This window comes from Gracilinanus agilis, chromosome 1 (genome assembly GCF_016433145.1).
Source record: "Gracilinanus agilis isolate LMUSP501 chromosome 1, AgileGrace, whole genome shotgun sequence".
Lineage (NCBI taxonomy): Eukaryota > Metazoa > Chordata > Mammalia > Didelphimorphia > Didelphidae > Gracilinanus > Gracilinanus agilis.
This window is the reverse complement of record NC_058130.1, coordinates 180992084-181014995: the sequence shown is the minus strand read 5'-3', so window position 1 is coordinate 181014995 and position 22912 is coordinate 180992084. Positions and strand designations below refer to the sequence as shown.

Here is a 22912-nt window from a genome sequence, read left to right as displayed (position 1 = left end):
CCTCTGTAATTTGGGGACAAATAATATGTAGATGGATATTTTGAATCATATAACTCTAACAATAGTACTCAATCATATTTAATTTTAGATTTGATTGATTAGGAATTTAACCTAAATTCACACTGAGAGAAGTTCTTTGAATTTTTAAATGATTTAAAAATAGACATTCTATTTATATCATTAAATAACTTCTAGGTTTATAATTATTTAACGAACCATTACAAGACTGAGCTCATGTATAATTGTGGTTTATGTATTTAGGCACTCATCAAGTCCAGAGTTCATTTTGGGTGGTCTCTTAAGGCTAAATTTTGCACTATGTGTCTCCATGTATAACTTATCATCGCTAGGATTTAGCATAATAAAACCCACATTTTACTCTAATTATAAGCAACTTGAAACTTGTGTTTTTTACCTTACTGAAATTTACTGCAGCTTAAAAATTCTTTTCTCTTTTAGAAGGCATTTTGATTCTTTTTCTTTTAAATATATCTTGAAATACTAAAGGATACTATTTATAAAAGCTATAGCATGTTTTTTCTTGATGTTTCTAGAAGCTATTTTATAGAAATTTCTACATATAATTCTTAACATTTAAAAATACTTGATACATAAGAGGAGTTTTTTTTTCCCTAGCAGTGATGTCACTTCTTGGTTTTCACTAGTATTTATTAAGACTAAAGATTATAATGCTATTTTAATAATGGTATCAGGATTACCTCTCCTGATACATGAGCTTTAACAAAACATTGTTTTCAAACTTATTTTACCCTCATAATTGCCCTTTGAGGTAGGAAGTAGAAGTGTTATTTACATGTTATGCAGGAGGAACTTTTGAAATACAGGAAGATCAGTCTGAGTTAGAACAGTAAGTGAAACTTGGATTTTCAGAATCAGAGAGACTATATATTCCAACCTGTACCTATCTGGAACTTACCTCTACATTGCCACAAAGTGCTTTGCCCACTTTTGATTCAGAACTTGACTCTAGATATTTTCTCTGGCCTTTACCCATACCTGCACAGTCTCCCTTATCCACTCTGTCAGTACTGAGCTTCTTGACTTCCTTTAAGTCCCAGCTAAAATTCTACTTTCTACAAAAGCCTTTCTTACCCTAATTAATTCTCATGGCTTCCTTCTTCTAATTACTTCCTATTTATTCTGTATATAACTTGATATATATATTCGTTGACATGTTGATTCTCATATTAACCCAGAATTTGAAACTTGTATTCATTGCAAAAAAAGAAGAAACTATACAAACTCATTATATATTCTTTGATTTGGCAGTCACATCTACCAGCTGTAGTTAAGAGGCATCTTGGGTCCTGTGTTTGTGGTGGTTGGAACATCATGGATCATACCGGAATAGTAGAGCCTGAGGATGAGTTGGGATCATTAGTTCATCTTGCTCCAAGTCCTCAAAGTGAAGCAGTTGCTCATGAATTCCAGGAACTTTCCTTACAGTCTAGTCAGCATTTGCCTCCTCTTAATGAACGGAAGAATGGTGAGTTTTAAAGAATTTGTGGTATGAGTTATATCTTTTAAAGTTTTATGCTCTCAACCTCTTAACAGCAATTTTATATTGTTAATATCTAATAACTCTAAATCAATTAATGATATTTATAAATGATATATTTTTAGTACCTCATTTTGATAGTCTTTTTTTCTATTCTCTCCCCTGCCACTCACCTCTGGATAAAGAGATATTTTGCCAGGATAAATATTATTGCCAAGAAATTTTGTCTTAATTATTTCAAGTAACCTTAATAGTTTCAGCTAAAAATATAGAAATATATTATCAATCAAAATCACAATTACATGAATTTATTAAATCTTATAATAATTAAATCTAAATAATTTTTTGTTAATTGTTGAGCTACTAAAGACATTTATTATCATTTATAGCAATTTAAGGTATTTCAAATAATAATTGTTCTTATTGATAGTATTTCAGGTATAACCTTACATAAACAAGCAAAACATATTTGTGTGTGTATGTGTTTAAATGTTTTTAAGAGCACACACAAACTCTTACTTGGCCTGAAAGTTCCAGGCATCGAGAGCAACCAGCCTGGTTATAGGCAATACTCCAAACTTCACATACCTATGAATTATTTTCCCCTTGAAATATTCTTGTTGGTAATGTTATTTTTAAATTATTTTGATATTGAGAAATTCAGTTTTTGTACATTGATATACTTGGAGATGGTGTTTCAGATGAATGACTTCACTAATCTGGGAATGGTGAGGTAGCTTTTCTGAGAAAAATATGTTTTGATTAAAAACTTTTTCTCATATTAAAATTTTTATATTGTCAAATTTGACAGTAAAGATTTGCATTGTAAGCTTAATTTTTTTATATATTAGAGGAAAAACATGTTCTTTGAAGTTATAGTTAATTTTTTTGTCCTAATGTTAAGCTATACTTTTTTCACTTTACCTTAAATATATGTTTTATCTTTTATATGAAAATGAGAGGAAAATATTTAAAAAAACACTATGAATGAACTACATTCTAGGGTAAATGTAGTTCTTATTTCTAATGTGCTAAATCATGTCACATAGGCTCTTATTATAAAATCTACTGTTGTTCTATCCTTGAAGTCAAAATAGATATTTTCCACTTCTTTGTTTATCAGATACTTAATAATCTCCAGATGAATACTTGAGACTCTGATGTCCACAGTTATGTCGAATCTAGCATAAATATAAATTAGTTTTTCTGAGATCTCTTGTCATATTAAACAAAGATACTGTTAAGTATTAATCAGTTAAAGTGAATAACAGTCCTATCTTTAAAGTCTAAGACAATCTAGCCTATGTGAATATTAATATTGGAGAAATCTCTCAGTAGAAAAGAAACTCCTGTCTCTAAAAATAATCAAATTCAACATTCTGAGGTATGCCTTGAAACTCATTATTTGTCATATTAGGAAGCTCATTGTTAAAAGGATACAGTTTTAAAAACATTAATGAAAGACTTTGCATATGATGGCCCCTTTGTTTTCCTCAATGATAATTGCTAGATATATATATATATTATTTACATATTTTTATATTGAAAGTATAATAGGTATATTATAGGTACTTCAGGTGTGAGAACAACTTTGATAGTCTTTTAAAAATGAGAAACTTCAAACGCTCGATAACCTTCAATAGTTTGAAGGTTCTAAAATTGTTCCTCAAATAGAATAATATAAGGATATCTGAGCAGCTTCAGCAATATATAATAACCTATAGCACCATACTGTGATTAACTATTTCAATTTTTAGTAGTGAGTAGAAAAAATGCTACCTGGTATTTCAGGTGTCAGTATATTAATTATGATTCCATAATAGTAAAATAACGCTAATTAAATGTACCCATTGGGATCAATAAGAAGAATAAAGATTAAATAGGTGTTGAGAAACTCAGTTATTTAAGAGACTATCTATATGAGGAATGGAAAATAGAGCATAATTGCATTTCTATTACTTACTATGGGTGACTAATTCTTTCTTACAGATAAAGCTTTAAATTAATATCATTTAAAACACTATTTCTTATTGCCTTGCTTCGAAAAAGTTTATTTCAGACTTATAGTAAATTAGTCTACCTTATACCTTAAGAAATTGCAAGTAGGGGCAGCTGGGTAGCTCAGTGGATTGAGAGTCAGGCCTAGAGACAGGAGGAACTAGGTTCAAATCCAGCCTCAGGCACATCCCACCTGTGTGACCTTGGGCAAGTCACTTGACTCCCTTTGCCCATCCTTACCACTCTTCCACCCAGGAGCCAATACACAGAAGTTAAGGGTTTAAAAATGTAAACAAAAAAACAAAAGAAAAGAAATTGCAAGTGATATCATGACGATATAAGTGAGAACCTTGTATGTATATATGTTGATCATAATCTTGAGACACCTCAATATGAATAATATTTTCACATGAAACAATACATGGGTGGAGAAAAATTCATCTTCATCGTCTCTGTTTTTTTTAAAAGAGTAACATACATTCACCACATGAATAAGTGATTTTAACTCTTAAAATTAAAAAGCAGTATTTGAAGACTAAACTAATCCAATTTAAATTTATTCATCCAATGGGAATTTTTTGTTATTGTTATTTTTAAGCATTTGAAGTTCACTTGCTAAAATTGTTTCTTTTTTGTTGACAAAAGGAGATATTTAAATTTTGAGACACTGTGGAATGATCGCTTCACAGAATAGTTTACAGATGAACTTTACAAGGAAAATGAAGTTTACATTTAAGAAATGTTTCCAGGATTTTTCCTCATTGTTGATTAATATTTATGTTGGCAGTGGTAGTGAAGTGGAAAAGTGTTTCCACTGCTAACATAAATATGAAAAACCTTTTCATCAGAACATACTAGTGTTTTTCTGTACCTACAGTGAGGCCATAAAAATTATATTGTTCTTAGCACCTTTGAAGCAGGGCAAACTGCTTAAGTTTTTCTGTAAGGTTAGTTCAGATTGTTAAATTGGTTAAAAATAACTGTGTTCAAATAGTATGCCTTTAAAAAATCAATGCACTGCTACACAAATTAAGCTCTGAACATAAACATGGTATCAGATTGTACACAAAGTGATCTAGTCTTATTACCATAGTCTGAGATGAATGATTCTTGATACAGGGAAAACTGAGAATATTAATTATAGGAAGCATTCTTTCAGTTTTCAAAGAGAAGAATTAATTCTTTAAATGTCTCTTATTTGCAGTGACAGTATGTTTTAATCACACTTGATGTTGCAAGTATGGTATAGGAATCAGAAAAAGATAAAATTATCAAAAACCTACATTACTCAATGTTGACTTTTCCGCAAATTTGTTTCCTAGTTTATACATTAATTTAGGCATTAGATTTATATTTTCATGTACTGCAAAATACTGTTAAGCTTATAGGCAGAAAACTCCTCCACAAGTGTAATTAGTACTGTATTTCAAATGGCTTAAGACTTTAAACATATTTAATTAGGAATCTCTCTGTAAACTGTCAAGAAGCTAGCAGGATTCACTTTTTTGGTTGGTTGTTTCCATAGATTCTTCATTGAACCCTGTAAAGGAGTCATTAAGATGTGAAATTCACCTTCAGGATAGGTCATGCTTATTCAAATAATGGATAATTATGCTATAATATTAAGGAATAGTTAAAAGGAGTATCTGCCATCATTCTCTTTAATTTTGAACGGTCTTTTCCACTTGTATTTACTTTTTAAGTCTGGTCGAGAAGAATAATCTTGTCTGCTCAATTAAAAAATATGTAACTTTCTATAAATTCAGTTTTATTGTCTGCTGTAGTATTCTCTATAATTTCAACAACTATGACAATAAAGGCGTGCAAATTTTCTTTTAGATCATAAACCAAGCATTTTTCCTTCTGTCTCAAAAGAAATAATAGTTTAAAACTATATGTTGAACATAAGACATTACAAATTGATTTGCTGTTTTACTTATTTTAGCATACTTGGACAAAAGCAAGTAAAATTCAATCATCTCAGCCAAAACAAATTTTAGAGGTTGTAGTGCAAAAATGAAAGTTCTACATTAGTATCTAATCTTCACTTCTAGTTATAGATTGTTTCTTTTTTATTTGACATTAGAACTAATACTATCTCAAACATGATGGTAAGGCATAGAGGCAATATTTTGATAGATTTAGGGTAATCCTAAGGAAACAGTAGGAAGCCTCCAGAGTAGTTTGATAACTTTCATAGTATTTGAGGCATAGATTCAGTCAACAATCATTTATTAAATGCCTCATATGTTCCAGACATTGTACAAATAGCTGGAGGGATTAATAACATAAGTAGACAGATGGAATAGTAATTAAGAAAAAATTAATTGATGGAACCAAATAGTGTTTCTAGAATTTTCGTTTTCCCTCTTTTCTACTAAAATGATTTTAAGATCAAATAAACTAACATCTATAAAGCATTTTGCAAAGTTTAAAGCACATACTAGCTATTGTTAAATGATTAGGGGACTGAATTTACCTCTGCCATTGGTTAGCCCTTTAAGATATTTCATCTCTTGAGTAATTGCAATAAATCAGTTATTTTTGCCAAAAATGATGTTAGAGTTTTCTATAATTATATTTTAATTATTGCATATAAATTACAACAGTAGATGTTTATAGAAATCATACTTGAACTTTTATATAATAGTCAGAAATGTATAGACCTTAATTAGAACTTTCTTTAACTAAGTTTCTATTTTTTTGCCAGTAATCTTATCAGGATTTATAACTTAATACTACAATAGGGTTTTAATTTAAAAGAACTGTGAACTTCTTAGCAAATGCAAATGAAATCTATGACTGATTGTTGTAGCTCTCAAATTTCTTTCTTTTGGTAAATTCCTGATCCTTGAAAATGCTTATAAGTCTTAATAAGTAACTTAAGTACACTAATCCAAAATAACTTTTAAAAAACTTTTTTAATATAAATAGCTCAGAAGACAATTTTCCTACTAATATGTGATGTAAATAGACAAATTTAGTTCTGCCCATTTCTTCCTAGTCTGTATTTCTTGTTTAAATAGTTTTATTACTAGAGTGTAGTTTTGTTCCAATATATTACTGAAAACATCCAAAGAGGTGCATTAATTTGCAATTACTTTGAACTCCTGACTTAGTTCCGCAGCTGTTGTGGTAAGCATGTTTTGGCAAGTCTGTGAAGTATCTGGTAAAACTTACAATTTAAAAAATGAAGCAGCAAAATTATCAGGCCCAAAGAAGCTTTGTTTTTAAGTTTATTATTTAATATATTAAATTGAAGCACTTTTCATATTTGTCCTGAGTCATGAGTACAAACAGTTAATATGTGAATCTAAGTAAGCTTAAATAGCAACAATAATTGTGAAGTTAAGCCAAACTGATCCAAATCTGAGACCTGGAAAAAAAATTTACTGGATCTAGAACTTTTATTGGGTAGTTCTACCATTACTAGAGCCATCTGGAGTTGGTATATTATATATCTTAAGAAAATAAATACCAATGGCCTATTTAATTCTAAAGCATACCAAATGATATCTTTTAGGTTCTCAATTTTGGGGGCTTTTGACTTATTCATTTAAATCAATTCATGAAGTAATAACAATCTTGTGCTGCTCCACAGAAGGCAAGTTTATTTAATTGCAGTTGGCAAAAATAGATAAAATAAATATCAGGGATAAAGGATACCATTTCCTTACCTATTAATCCATCTTCCCTGCCCTTCTCAAATCTATTTGGAAATGAACAGGTTCTAGAATTATTTAATCTTAGAGTAGAAAGGGACCTCAGATACTATCTCGGCTAACCTGTATCTGAATCAGAACCTCCTCTGCAGTAAGCACCATTGTGATTTGAGGTAAAATAAAAATTGGAAAATCACCTTACCAATGAAAAATGTGATAGGAATTCTCAGAATTAAAGAAACCCTTCAGTTGAAAAAGACCTTAGATGTTATTAGCCCAATCCCTCTTCCTCTATTTCCACCGGAGCAAAGTATGAATCTTCCTCCAAGTATCCCTAATGATGGTTATATAGCTTTTACTTAAACTTTCCAGTGATGAAGAGTTTTCTACCTCATGAAATAACATGTTCCAATTTTTGACAGGTATTCTTAACAAGTTTTTTTTTTTAATTTCCTTCAGTAGTAAACTTGAAAGCATACTTCCTTCCTGTAACTTCTGCAACTTTGGTCCTAAGATCAGCATTTTGATTTTAACTCTTCATCATGGCTTTTCAAAAATTTGAAGACATATACTATGTTTTCTTTCATCTCGTAACCTATCTTTGAGCTCAGCTATCTTATAGCTGCTTTTTCTCACACACCTATAAAGAGAAATGCTGCTTCATCACTACCAAAGGGGTAAGGGATCTGTGATTGTCAAGTACAATTGAAACACTGTATGAGAAGTAAACCAAGACTATTTTAGTGTAGGAATAAAGACTGGAAAGGAAAGGATCCCAACCTAAAAACTTCTTAGGGAAAAGATATTTTTGAACTCTTACTTTTTTCTCCTCTTTGTTTCTCTTTTAAGTTAAAATTTGGTGGAGGAATAGCCTAGACATCACTTAAAAATATTGAAAAAAGAACCATAAAAAATATGGTGAATTTAAGGGTGTAATGATTTTTTTCTTTTTAGTCCATAGAGGATAATAACCCAAATTCATTTTTTAAAAAAATTTAAGCGTTTTTCTAACGCCTTTAAATTAACCCATATTGTCTGACTCTTCCACCCTTACCTACTGCCCTCGCTATTATTAACAGGAAGTATAGTCTTATGGGAGTCAGGATTCCGGTCTCCTCTGCTGACTCAATCTGTGAGTGTGGGTAAGTCTTAAAAACTATCTGTGTCATGGTATGGCCATCTGTATTATTTGTATGATAGCTTTCAGTCCATATGTCTTTCTCTGGCTGCCTCTCTGCATATCATCATGTGCTCACTTCTGATATCCCATTCTCCTTTCTGCTTTATGCTGTTCTTTGGGAAGCAGAAAAGGAAAGAAGAGAACAGAGTGGGGAAATTCCACTTTTGTCAGTTTGTGAAATGTTTTATTGAACTTGCATTAGTAATGTTAACTATCAATTATCTACATCACAGATCTTACAGTGAACGTATGTGTCAACTTTCTATATCTAGGTGGGAAAATCTCTGTTTTTATAAGAAAAAGTAGTGACCTAATTAATGTTTTTTTTGGTTATAAGTTATCTAATTTAGAATATACCTGTGAAATTATGGGATGTTTTCTTATGTATAGTTTTCAAAGGTTGGCAGGCATGTGATGGTGTTTGTGTAGTAGTATCTGTTAATCAGAAAAAAAGACACATAGCTTATTTAGTTCAGAATATTCATACCTTTTGCCTGTTAATGCAATTGTTTTCAGAAAAACTATAGCTAGGTTGGTGTGTTTTCATCAACTCCAACTTGAAAGTATAGTTTTGATTCATGTATATTTGTGTACTCAGCATTTTCAATAATGGCATCAAAATAAAAGCAAAAGCCTTGATTTATATATTCTCCTATTTGCTTGATTTAAGTTAGGAAGATTCAAGTTATCATTTTTCAGTACTTAACTGGATTTCCAGTTCATATGTAGAAAACAAATAGCACTTTATCTCAAATCTCAATTGCTATAAAAGCATTTTGATTCTGTACCCATAGTACACAGTTGGCCAAAGTGTCATAATTTTATAGAACCATAGAATTTTTTTTTAAATCCTTGCCTTCCATCTTGGTATTGGCTCCAAGGCAGAAGAGTGGTAAGGGTAGGCAATGGGGGTCAAGTGACTTGCCTAGGGTCACACAGCTGGTAAGTGTCTGAGGCCAGATTTGAACCTAGGACGTCCCATCTCTAGGTCTGGATCTCAATCCACTGAGCCACCCAGCTGTCCCCAGAACCATAGAATTTTAAAATGATAGGGCTTTAGCACTCATCTATTTAAACTACTTTTTAAAAAAAAATTTTTTTTTTTATATTTTAAACCCTTAACTTCTGTGTATTGACTTATAGGTGGAAGAGTGGTAAGGGTAGGCAATGGGGGTCAAGTGACTTGCCCAGGGTCACACAGCTTAAACTACTTTTTTTGAAAATGAGGAAAATGAAATTCAGGAAAAGTAACTTGCTTATAGTGATACCATCAGGACTAGAACTTAATTTTCCTTAATCACATTCCAGTACTTTTTTTAAAAAATCATATAAGCGATGTCTACTGTGTTATGTCACTTACTGAACTAATTATTTCAGAAGTACTCAAAATTCAATATCTAAAATGTAACTATATCTATATTTACATAAATACTTACGTAGATAATTAATTCACTTTCGTAAACAATTATTAAATACCTCCTTTGAGCAAGGCACTAAGCCAGATGCTGGGAATGCAAAGATGAAACATTACATAACCCTTACCATAAATTAGTTTATCATTTAATAGATTCTCTGTTGGGAGTTTTCTAATAGGACTAGAAATATTTTAAAATGTTATTTCTAATCATAACTAGAAAGCATACGCAGAGTTGACTTAGAAATAACTGATATTTCAGCTACACTTCTATCTTATTTTAGTGTCACTAACATGAGTATGGTTATTCACAATTGGTTGGAAGAAAAATATCTGTCACCTAGTATTTTTTTCTAAAACCCTAGAAAATTTTCTCCTGTAAGCATTGATTTTTTTTGAGATGTCAGCTGACACAAGAAATTTTTGTTTCTTGCCCTTCACTCCTAAACCATTTGAATATAGAAACTTATCCAGTGAAAATCATAGGACAAATGAAGTAGACACTGATTTCCCATGAAGTTTGTCTTTGCCGCTGGTACTGCCAGTTCCCACAATCCTAGCATTCCGTGGGCATCAGTCAGTGTCTACAAGGAACAATTTTCAAATCTTAAAGCATGTGAAAAGACAAACAGGCCAAAACTCAGAGCTCTCCAGGGATTATGACCTTTGAAACAGACTACATTCTGACATTTTCACAGGCTACTTGAATGAATTCCAGCAGGGTTATTCCATTTGGTAAACTACTAAATGAACTCTCTGTCATCAAGGGCCGATTTATAAATTTTTCTAGTTTATTGTGTGCGTATTGTAAAGAGATTAAGATGGTTGACATAATCAGTTGAGACTGTTTTAAGGCTTATGATGTACATATATGATAAGTATTATGCTGAAAAATTTGCTATTTTTAAATGATAAGAGAGTTATTTGTCTTCTTTAAAGAGATTTCTTGAAGCTAATGCTGAATTTTAATTTTGTTCCCTGGAAATCTACGTATATAATTAAACACATTTTTAGCTCAAAAATATTACACTGTTGATCCAATGGCCTAAGTAATTGTTTATTCAAAAGTCCTCACTTAAAATAAAAATTTCTTAAAACAAGGTTTAATGTACTGCCTATTTATTATTTCTTCATGTCCCTTGGAGTACGTCAAAGCAAAAACACCCTAGTGCTTTTAGAGTACTATTGTAAAGGATTTTATCTGATTTTAGTTATTTAAAAGAATTGTTTGAGATTTTTTTTAAATTCATAGACTAGCACTGGTAACCTATAGATTGTTTCATTATTAGACTTCTTAAAGTGATTTATTTACACATTTAACATTTCTATAAAAAGAAAGCCAATTCTAAAAATAGCTGAATGGAGGGAAATCCAAGAGATATGGAGCCAGAACAGCTCAGGGAATTTGGTAATTAGGATTTGTTTCCTTTATTTCCAGGCTTACTATTTATAATCCTAATGATTGAGAAATAGCTAAAAAGTGTTACCACTAGAAGTCAGTTCACATGGGTATAACCCATGTGAAATTTGGAGGGTAAAAAAACTTTCCTCTTAGAAGGTCCAGATATGTAGAATAGTTTTCCTTTCTTGCATTACTCTTTCTTACAGAACTAATATTGTGAATTAATCCCAGAAGTCCTCAAACTCTTTTGGGTTTGGACCAGAATTTTCCTACAAAAAGGAGATAAAACTCTTAATATTGATGTCCCTGAGTCATATACAGTCACTACCTACATAATCCAATATAACAGATAATATCCTAATGTAAGGGTTAGTTCATCCCCAGGAGCATGAACTGTCTTGTCTAGAGATAAAGATAATACTGTAAGAAATAACAGCAGGGTTTGAACTCGGGCCTTCTGACCCCAGATCCCATTTTCTTTTCATTCTATACTAGTATATGTGAAAACTCTGTAATAACCCATTATTATATCTTTATTGTCTTAGTTGCTATGCTCTATGTAAGTATGAGTTATATTTAACAAAAAATATTTTCTGGCCAACGCTACAGAAATTATAGGTAGAGATACTCTATATCAGTGATAGTGAACCTGTGCCATAGGTTCCCCATTACTATTCTACATGCTGTCAGCCACAGACAAACTTCTGTCATTATAAATATTTCAAGCTTTAGTTAATTTTCTAATGTTACCCCATGGATCTACATTATTTTCCTGAGGCTTCAGAAGGCCTTTCTGCTTTTGGTTGACTCTTTCCTAGGTAGCCGGGTTACTGCCTGGTTATTGCCATTATTTTCCTCCAAAATAATGAAGTAGGAAAAGCTTCTTTTATGTCAGAGTGTTTTTGAATTCCCTCTCCAATTCCTATTTCCATTCCCCTTCCCCACTCCCTCTTTCTTTCTCTTTCTCGTTCAGTGATAAGTAGCATTGAGATAGGAATTGGCTTATAAAATTGGATGGGGGAAACATATTGTTTCCCATTATAGGATACAAGCAAAGTCCGGTTTCTTTTTTCCTTTATTTTTTCATTTCAATAGCACAGGGAACGCTATATAGTAAATGCTTAATAAATGCTTGTTCGTTTGGACTTAAAACTGTTTTACTGCAGTCTCATTGTATTATCTACCTTGCATAATAATGATAAAGATAACTGATTAATTATAGTCCTTTAAGATTTGTAAAGTGAAGGTTGGTAGTATAGGTATTTGTGTTTTGCAGCTGTGAAAATGGTAAAGGGATCGCATGATGAAAGAGTAAGTGAGCATATCAGAGCTAAGATTCTAACTTGAGTCTTTCCTGCTTGAATCCAGGGCACTATATATCATACCATAATATACTCTTCCTTGTAGTACTGCTAAATATTTGCCTTAAGCACTTTTAAAGTTATATAATTTCTCTTCACTGATACCTAGCCATTATCTGAACTCTTCAGCTTGGTTTTTAAAGTCCTATGATCTAATCTCACTAGCCATATTTACTACTACTTCCCCAAACAAATCTTTTCTCACGCCACGTCTTGAAAACATGCCATTCAATTAAACAAGGATGACTGAACAATGAAAAATATAATAATGTTTAACCATTTGCTTCAGTTGATAGTTTTGGGTTTTTTTTTTGATACTTGATACTTGAAACTTGAAAAGGCTTAAGTATATCTACTTAACATTTCAAGACTCATATTCCTTAGCATTCTAAATACTTCAAATAACAAAAGAAATAAAACATGTAGTTCTGCCTATAAGGATCAGATATATCCAATGACACATATACTTAATAAATACTTTGTACTTTTATTGCAAATAAGAGAAAATGCTCCTAGATTTATTTCTGTTATGTTCCTATTGATCTTTTCCTCCTTGGAGCATCAGTGGAATTTGTCAAGTGTTTGTAAAATCTTGTAAATATTTTATTTATAGAGTAAAGTAAAATTTATTTTATTTATAGAGCAAAATAAAATTTATTTTTTCATTTTTTCAACTGTTGCCAATTTTTTTTATTATTCGTATTTTATTTTCCAATTACATGTAATAACAATTTTCAACATATTTTTTCCAAAATGAATAAGATCCAAACTGTCTTTCTCCTTCCCTCCCCCCCCAATCCTCCTTGGAGATGATAAGTAATTTGATCTGAATTATATATTTATATATTATCATGAAAAGCATACTTCCATATTGGTCATTGTTGTAAGAGAATACTCATAGAAACCAAAACTCCAAAATAAAACTATAAAACTATACATGCAAGATAGTATGCTTTGCTCTGCATCTAACTCCAACAATTCTTTCTCTGGAGGTGAATAGCATTCTTTGTCCTAAGTCCTTCAGAATTGTCCTGGATCATTGTATTGCTGAGATCAGCTAAGTCTTTCATAGTTGATCTTTCCTGCCTTTACTGTGTATGATGTTCTCCTGCTTCTGCTTATTTCACTCTGCATCAGTCCATGAAGAACTTTCCATCTTTTTCTGAAATCATCCTGCTTATCATTTCTTATAGCACAATAGTTATTCTGTCACCAATGTATACCACAGTTTGTTCAGCCATTCCTCAATTGATGGATATACCTTAAATTTCTAATTCTTTGTCACCACAAAAAAGTTGCTATAAATATTTTTGTACATGTCCTTTCTCCTTTTTTAAAGATCTCTTAGCTGTACAGACCCAGTATTATAAGATTAAAAAGGTCTACACAGTTTTATAGCCCTTTGGGCATAGTTCCAAATTGCCCTCCAGAATGGTTAGATCAGTTCACAACTTCACCAGCAATGCATTAGTGTTCGTCACTTTCCCTTACTGTCATATTAGGCAATCTGATAGGTCTGAGGTGGTACCTCAAGAGTTTTTTGATTTTGCATTTCTCTAGTCAGCAGTGATTTGGAACTTTTTTTTTCATTTGATTCTTAATAGCTTTGATTTCTTCAAATGAAAATTGCTTTTTCATATTTTTGAGACCATTTGTCAATTGGAGAATAGCTTGTATTCTTATAAATTTGGCTTAGTTCTCTATAAATTTGTGAGATTAGACCTTTATCTGAGAAATTTGTTATAAAAAATCTTTCCCAGTTTCCCTTCTAATCTTGGTTACGTTAGTTATATAGAAAACTTTTAAAATTTAATATAATCAAAATTATTCATTTTACATCTTATAATGCTCTTTATCTCTTGTTTTATCATAAATTCGTCCCTTCTCCTTAGATCTTCCAGGTAAGCTATTCTATGTTCCCCTAATTTATTTATGGTATCACTGTATCTAAATCATATATACATTTTAACCTTATCTTGGTATAGGGTGTGAGATATTGGTCTAAGCCTAGTTTCTGCCATACTGTGTTTTAGTTTTCCCAGCAGTTTTTGTCAAATAGTAAGTTCCAAATCCAAAAGCCAAGGGCTTAGGGTTATCAAACACTAGGTTGCTAAAGTCATTTACCCCCTATATATTATGTGTCTAATCATTTCCATTGATCCACCATTCTATTCCTTAGCCAGTCCCAGACTGTTTTGATGATTGTTGCTTTATAATACAGTTTGAGATCTAGTAATGCTAGGCAACCTTCCTTCACATTTTTTTCATTAATTCCCTCAATATTATTGACCTTTTGTATTTCTAGATGAATTTTATTATTTTTTCTAGTTCTATAAAATAATTATTTGATAGTTTGGTGTAGTAAAGTAAATTAATTTAGGTATAATTGTCATTTTTATCATATTAGCTTAGTCTACCCATGATCAATTAATATTTTTCCAGTTGTTTAGATCTGACTTTATATGTGTGAATAATGTTTTGTAATTGTATAATTTCTGTGTTTGTCTTGGCAAATAGATTGTCAGGTATTTCATATTGTCTAGAGTTATTCCAAATGGAATTTCTCTTTCAATCTCTTGCTGCTGAACTTTGTTGGTAATATATAGAAAGGGTGATGATTTTTGTGAGTTCATTTTATATCCTGCAACTTTACTAAAGTTATTATTTCAACAGTTTTTTAGTTGATTTTCTAGGATTCTCTAAGTATGCCATCATAACATCTGCAAAGAGTGATAGTTTAAGTTTCCTCATTGCCTACTTTAATTCTTTCAGTTTCTTTTTTCTTATTCCTAAGCTAGCATTTCTAGTCCAATATTAGATAATAGTGGTGGTGATAATAGGCATCCTTATTTTATCCCTAATCTTATTCGAAATTATCCCCATGCACTTGATACTTGCTGATAGTTTTAGGTAGATACATTTTTAGGAATGACCCATTTATTCCTATGTTTTCTAGTGTTTTTCAAAGGAATGAGTATTGTATTTTGTCAAAGACTTTTACTGCATCCATTGAGATAAAATGTGATTTGTTATTGAGATGGTCAAATTATGCTGATAGTTTTCCTAATATTAAACTAGGCCTGTATTTGTAATATATTGTTGTAGTAGTCCTCCTTGCCAGTTTTAAAACATTTTTGCATCTATATTCATTAATGAAATTGGCCTATAATTTTCTTTCTCTGTTTTTTCTCTTCCTTAGCTAAGCTAAAAATACCATATTTGTGTCATGAAAAGAATTTGGTAGGATTCCTTCTCTACCTATTTTCCAAAATACTTTTTATAATGCTGGAACTATTGTTCTTTAAATGTGTTTTACTAATTTTTAAAGTTTTTGTTTTCTCAGATTTTTAGAATTTATAGTTTGATTGTCATAATATATAAACTTTGCTTGCATCCTTAGTGTTAAAATGTAGTTTTGGAAGCTAATAAGAAAAATCCCATGATCCAATGATGAAATTTCAGATAGTGAATTCAGTGGTATAAATGCTACATTTATATTGTTGACTTAAAAACACACAGAACTATTAGTCAGAAAAACCACTCTTTAATTAAGGAAAGGGGTACAGTGCTGAGTTAGGCCTCCATGCAGAGCTGCACGCCACATGCCTACACAGAATCCAAGGATTGAACTCTGGTTGCTATGGTCACTGACACCTGGGAACGCCAACTGTGCTAGATTGGACAATTCCAGGAACAAAATAATTTGGGAACCTATATACCATTTGGGGAGATCCAGGGGCAGGGAAAGATGATTGACATTACCATAACTACAAGGAAATGGGAGGGTTCAAACTATACTGACAAGAAACAATCAAGCTTGGAAAAGGAATCATAACCAGAGACTAGGGTGTAAGGGTAGGGGCTACTTACAATGGATACTAAAAGGATGGTCCCTGCACAGGTGTGGATCTTCTTGGGAAAGAGTCTCTGATACAATGGAGAAGACTACCTAAGACTAAAAGAGTATTTAGCATATGCTTAGTCCCACCTAATTGGGATTGTCATTTACCTTTGGGTCCATTATTCAGTCTGAAACTGCTAGCCTAAGATTCTCTTGGGAACAGAGAACAAGTAGGAGCTTTGGGGTTTCCAACTTATAGGCTAGTCCTAAAACTTGGGGTTCATCAGATCTTTCTAGGCTATAAGTTTGGGGTTTCTAGATTCCATGTTGACAATATAAATGCTACATTTCAATTTGTAAACCAGCAAAAGAGTCATCTGATTCCACCCACAATGAGTCCATTAGTCAAGTTCTTTCCACAACTAACAATCTAAAAGATTATGAACAACACCAAGTTCTCAATAAGAGATGAGGAGCCACTAAGTCTGAAAGGTAAAGATGGTCTTTCTTGTCATTGGACTATTGTTTTTCAGCATGAGGACACCTGCAACAGCTAAATGCTATTACACTTGGATCCAATTCTACCACATATTCTACACCTTTTGTCCCAGAGAAACGTTCCAGTTCTTCTTTTTGAATTTTATTTCATGTGCCAGTGTTTAGAAGCAGTTGTAAATATACAAATATTGAGGGCTAGTAAGTAACAGGAATGCTTAGTAGTCTGTTACTTTAGATGAATCAGAAAAATTCATTATTCTTATAGTGGCTTATGATATTATTGGTGTAAGAAATCCGCTGATAAAAAGTACATGGAATAGCTCCTGTGACTGTCCGCTATTTAATAAAAATATACCTTGTGATCTATTCCTAGATGTAATGAGGTCCCTTTGCTTTGAGGTGAAAACTAAAAGGAAGTAAAATCTATCAGAAGTCAGGTTTTGTCCTCATTATGGAATCTTTTTGTTGAAGATTATTAGATAATTATTTCTGATGTACATGTTGGTGGATAAACAGTTGTTGCCTAATAAAGCATGCTCAAGATTTATTCAATATCTGTCAGACAAATCAGACAATTTTGGATGGCAATAGACCCTGAAAGCAAATACTCATTCAAGAAATTGCCTTAGGGGTCACTGGGTGGCTCAGTGGTTTAAGAGTCAAACCTAGAGATGGAATGTCCAGGGTTCAAATCTGACCTCAGATACTTCCTAGCTGTGTGTCCCTGGGCAAGTCACTTAACCCCCCATTGCCTAGCCCTTACCATTCTAATGCTTTGGAACCAATATACAATATTGATTTTAAGATAGAAGGTAAGGGTTTAAAATAAAATTCCCTTACTTGGGTGCTGGTGCTGGAAGCAATAGTACCTGCATATCTGCAGATGTTGTATGTCAGTATATGAAACTACTTTTAAATGAAGTTTACAAAGTAATCTGGAGCAGTATTTTACATCTGTCTCTTGTTCTTTCCTGGAGACTTGCAAGGCAATGTACAGCAGAGTTAGACTATTCTTCATAAGCTTAGAGATATTCTAGTAGCAAAGATACAGAGACCATGAAAACTGGTTTTGAAATCTGTGTAAAAATAAATATAGCAACCTTCCACCTAGCTATTCAGAATCCAACAGAGAACAACTCAAAAAAAAAAAAAAAAGACCTCACACTATCCTGTTTGACAACAAGAGTAAAGTAAGAAGAGATATTTTTGACAAAATGGTATGGTGTCAGTGAAAACACCAAATTAGAAATGGCCTGAGCATGTTTTCTACAATATAACCTTTATTAATAGTTGGGTAGATGTGACCCTTATCAATAATTCATATTTTTTTGTAATTCAAGTAGCCATCAAGAATATACCCAGAGGTAAATGGATAACTTACAGGAGATTGTCCAAGAAGTAAATCAGAAGTTATAGCAACCATAGTCAAAGACATAGATGCCTCTCTAGCCAAAGTGCTACACACTTATGATACTACTTAATGATTGAACAGGACCATAGATACGTGCTTCATTTACAAAGAGCCTGTTTATATTCAATGGTATGCAGAATGTTATTCCCAAGTGGTGATTACAAGGAAATATAATCGATAAATATTCTTTCTCCTATCTCTGCAAATGCGCTTTAAACAGAGATAATTATAAACAGATATTATAATTTTACTTAGAAATAAAAAATTTTTTATACTTATGTATTTAGAAAAATTGACTCAGTTTGGTCCTTCTTATATTATACTGATAGGTTTTGGAGCTATATAAGACATTAGAGATAATCTTAATCTAATCCAGTCTCTTCATAGAACAGATAAAGAAGGCCTAATTAGCCTTCCATATTGGTCTGTTCCATATTGGAGTGAATGTTCATTCATGTTCTCCTTCTTTCTTGCCAAGCCTGGAGATAGGAGTTTCTGGCTTCAAATATGACTTCAGTCTCTTCCTAACTATGTGACCTGGGCAAGGCTAGTCACTAACCTCCATTGCCTAGTCCTTACTTATTTTCTTCCTTGGAACCAATACACAGTATTGATTCTAATATGAGAGATAAGGGTTTAAAAAAAGTGTTTGGGTCACTTTGCAACTCTATCAAAAAATTATTAGTGTATCTTTCTACAGTTTCCTCAGCAATGACTATTCACCTATTTTGTCATCCTCAGTTTATAGGGTATGAGGTAAAACTACAGGGCTATTTTGATTTTTATTTCTCTTTAGTGGTTTGTAATAATTTTTCATATAAGTGTCAATAGCTAACAATTCTTTTTTAATGTTGTCTTTTTTTTTTAAACCCTTGCCTTCTATCTTAGAATCAATACTGTACTCCCTAATGAACATAGATGCAAAAATCTTAAATAGAATATTAGCAAAGAGACTCCAGCAAGTAATTAAGAAGGTCATCCACCATGATCAGGTGGGATTTATACCAGGAATGCAAGGATGGTTCAACATTAGGAAAACCATCCACATAATTGACCATATCAACAGTCTAACAAACAAAAATCACATGATTGTCTCAATAGATGCTGAAAAAGCCTTTGACAAAATACAGCATCCATTCCTATTGAAAACACTGAAAAGTATAGGAATAGAAGGACCCTTCCTAAAAATAATAAACAATATATACCTAAAACCATCAACAAACATCATATGCAATGGGGATAAATTAGAAGCCTTCCCAATAAGATCAGGAGTGAAACAAGGATGCCCATTATCACCTCTATTATTCAACATTGTAATAGAAACACTAGCAGTAGCAATTAGAGAAGAAAAAGAAATTGAAGGTATCAAAATAGGCAATGAGGAGACTAAGTTATCACTCTTTGCAGATGATATGATGGTCTACTTAAAAAATCCTAGAGAATCAACTAAGAGGCTGGTAGAAATAATCAACAACTTTAGCAAAGTGGCAGGATACAAAATAAATGCACATAAATCATCAGCATTTCTATACATTTCCAACACATTAGAACAGCAAGAGGTAGAAAGAGAAACACCATTTAAAATCACCCTAGACAATATAAAATACTTGGGAATCAATCTAACAAAACAAACACAGCTATTATACGAAAACAACTACAAAACACTTTCCAAACAAATAAAACTGGACCTCAACAATTGGAAAGCCATTAACTGTTCATGGGTAGGATGAGCTAACATAATAAAAATGAACATCCTACCCAAATTAATTTACCTATTTAGTGCCATACCTATCAAATTACCAAAAAACTTCTTTACTGAATTAGGAAAAACTATAACAAATTTCATTTGGAATAACAAAAGATCAAGAATATCAAAGGAAATACTGAAAAAAAATGTGAAGGAAGGGGGCCTAGCAGTACCTGATATCAAACTATACTATAAAGCAGCAGTCATTAAATCAATATGGTACTGGCTAAGAGATAGAAGGGAGGATCAGTGGAATAGACTTGGGGTTAATGATGTCACCAAGACAGTGTATGATAAACCCAAAGAGCCCAACTTTTGGGACATGAACCCACTATTTGACAAAAACTGCTGGGAAATTTGGAAAACAATATGGGAGAGATTAGGTTTAGATCAACATCTCACACCCTACACCAAGATAAATTTAGAATGGGTGAATGACTTGAATATAAAGAGGGAAACTATAAATAAGTTAAGTGAACACAGAATAGTATACTTGTCAGATCTCTGGGAAAGGAAAGATTTTAAAACCAAGCAAGAGTTAGAGAAAATTACAAAATGTAAATTAAATGGTTTTGATTATATTAAGCTAAAAAGCTTTTGTACAAACAAAAACAATGTAGTCAAAATCAGAAGGGAAACAACAAATTGGGAAAAAATCTTTATAACGAAAAACTCTGACAGGGGTCTAATCACTCAAATATACAAGGAGTTAAAGCAATTGTATAAAAGATCAAGCCATTCCCCAATTGATAAATGGGCAAGAGACATCAATAGGCAATTTTCAGATAAAGAAATCAAAAGTATCAAAAAGCACATGAGAAAGTGTTCTAAATCTCTAATAATTAGAGAAATGCAAATCAAAACAACTCTGAGGTATCACCTCACACCTAGCAGATTGGCTAAAATGAAAGAAGGGGAGAGTAATGAATGTTGGAGGGGATGTAGCAAAATCGGGACATTGATGCATTGCTGGTGGAGTTGTGAAATAATCCGGGCATTCTGGCTGGCAATTTGGAACTATGCCCAAAGGGCTATAAAAAACTGCCTGCCCTTTGATCCAGCCATACCATTGTTGGGTTTGTACCCCAAACAGATCATAGATAAACAGACTTGTACGAAAATATTTATAGCTGCGCTTTTTGTAGTGGCAAAAAACTGGAAAATGAGGGGATGTCCTTCAATTGGGGAATGGCTGAACAAATTGTGGTATATGCGGGTGATGGAATACTATTGTGCTAAAAGGAATAATAAACTGGAGGAATTCCATGCAAATTGGAGAGACCTCCAGGAAGTGATGCAGAGTGAAAGGAGCAGAGCCAGAAGAACATTGTACACAGAGACTGATATACTATGATAAAATCAAATGTAATGGGCTCCTGTACCAGTAGCACTGCAATGACACAGGACAGATTTATGGTAAAGATGCTACCCACATTCAGAGGAAGGACTGCAGGAGAGGAAACATATAAGATAAACAATTGCTTGAATGCATGGGCAGAGGCGGACATGAATGGGAAATAGACCCTGAACAAGGACACATGTTACAACCAGTGGAAATGTGCGTTGGCCATGGGTGGGGGGAGTGAGGGGGAGTGAAGGGGAAAGTAGGGGCATAAAGTATGTAAACAGATTAAAAACGCATATTAATAAATGTCTAATAAAAAAAAAGAATCAATACTATATATTGTTTCCAAGGCAGAAGAGTGATAAGGGCTAGGCAATGGGGGTTAAGTGACTTGCCCAGGGTCACACGGCTAGGAAGTGTCTGAGGTGAGATTTGAACTTAGGACCTCTCTTCTCTAGGCCTGGCTCTCAATCTCCTGAGCCATCCAACTGCCCTCAGTTCTGTCTTTTTTCATATACTTTAGCCATTTATCCAGTGAGAGAGGGCTTTCATTTTATATACTTGTATTATTTCTTTTTTTATTATTTTCCTCAATTACATGGGAAAAACATGTTTAAAGTTTATTTTTAATTTTGAGTCAAATTTTCCCTCTTTCTCCTCCCTGAGATGGCAAGCAATCTGGTATAGATTTTACATGTAGTCATTTTTTGAACGAGAACTCAAACAAACAAGAGAAAAGTACAGAAATAAAGTGCAATATAGCATATCTCAGTCTGTATTCAGACTTTATCAGTTCTTTCTCTGGAATTGGATGGAGTTTTTTCATCATGAGACTGAGGATTGTGTAGGATCACTTTATTGCTAAGAATAACTAAGTCTTCTTAAGCATTCATCATATAGCTGTTACTGTGTACACTGCTCACTTCACATCAAGTCAGGTAGGTCTTTCCAGTTTTTTCTTAAATCATCCTCATCATTTCATATAGCAGAGTAGTATTCCATTACAATCATATTCCACAACTTTTGTGATTGCTCTTATTTCTTGGTTAGTTAACTCATATATCCTTATTTATGGAAAGTAGTTAGTACCCAATATTTCTATTCTAATTTCATTGTGGTGTAGTCTTTACTTTTTGGGTCATGGATCTAATTTTAATTTATTGTAATATGGGGCCAGAAACTGGACCTATAATTTCATCAGTATAATGAAAGGAAATTTTCTCTATTAATGCAGAGCAGCATCTTCTCTGCAACTTAATTGTCTTCTAGAGTTACCTAGAGTACTGAGAGAACAAATGATTTGCATAGCCAGTCAGAGATAAAACTTGAACCCAAGTCTTCCTGACTTTTAGGAATGCATTTAATTTGTCACACCAACACACCTCTCTTATTATTTATAGTATAAAATGTTATTCCAAACCTAACTGATGTCTGTCAAATTACTTTCCAGTTTTACAAAGATTATTTTGGCAGTTGTATAGAGGATAGTTTGGAGAGGGAGAGACTAGAAGTGGGGAAACCAATTAGGAGACTA

General features: G+C 32.5%; 1 protein-coding gene across 3 annotated transcripts in view; it reads left to right on the top strand.

Moving 5' to 3' along the window:
• The first annotated feature begins 1353 nt into the window (after positions 1–1353).
• Positions 1354–22912, top strand: part of MRTFB (myocardin related transcription factor B) — a 155210-nt gene continuing 133651 nt past the window's right edge. For all 3 annotated transcript variants that reach the window (XM_044659148.1, XM_044659157.1, XM_044659132.1), the window contains exon 1: positions 1354–1507. In XM_044659148.1, the coding sequence (XP_044515083.1) occupies positions 1354–1507 (154 nt within the window). The remainder of the gene's footprint in view (positions 1508–22912) is intronic.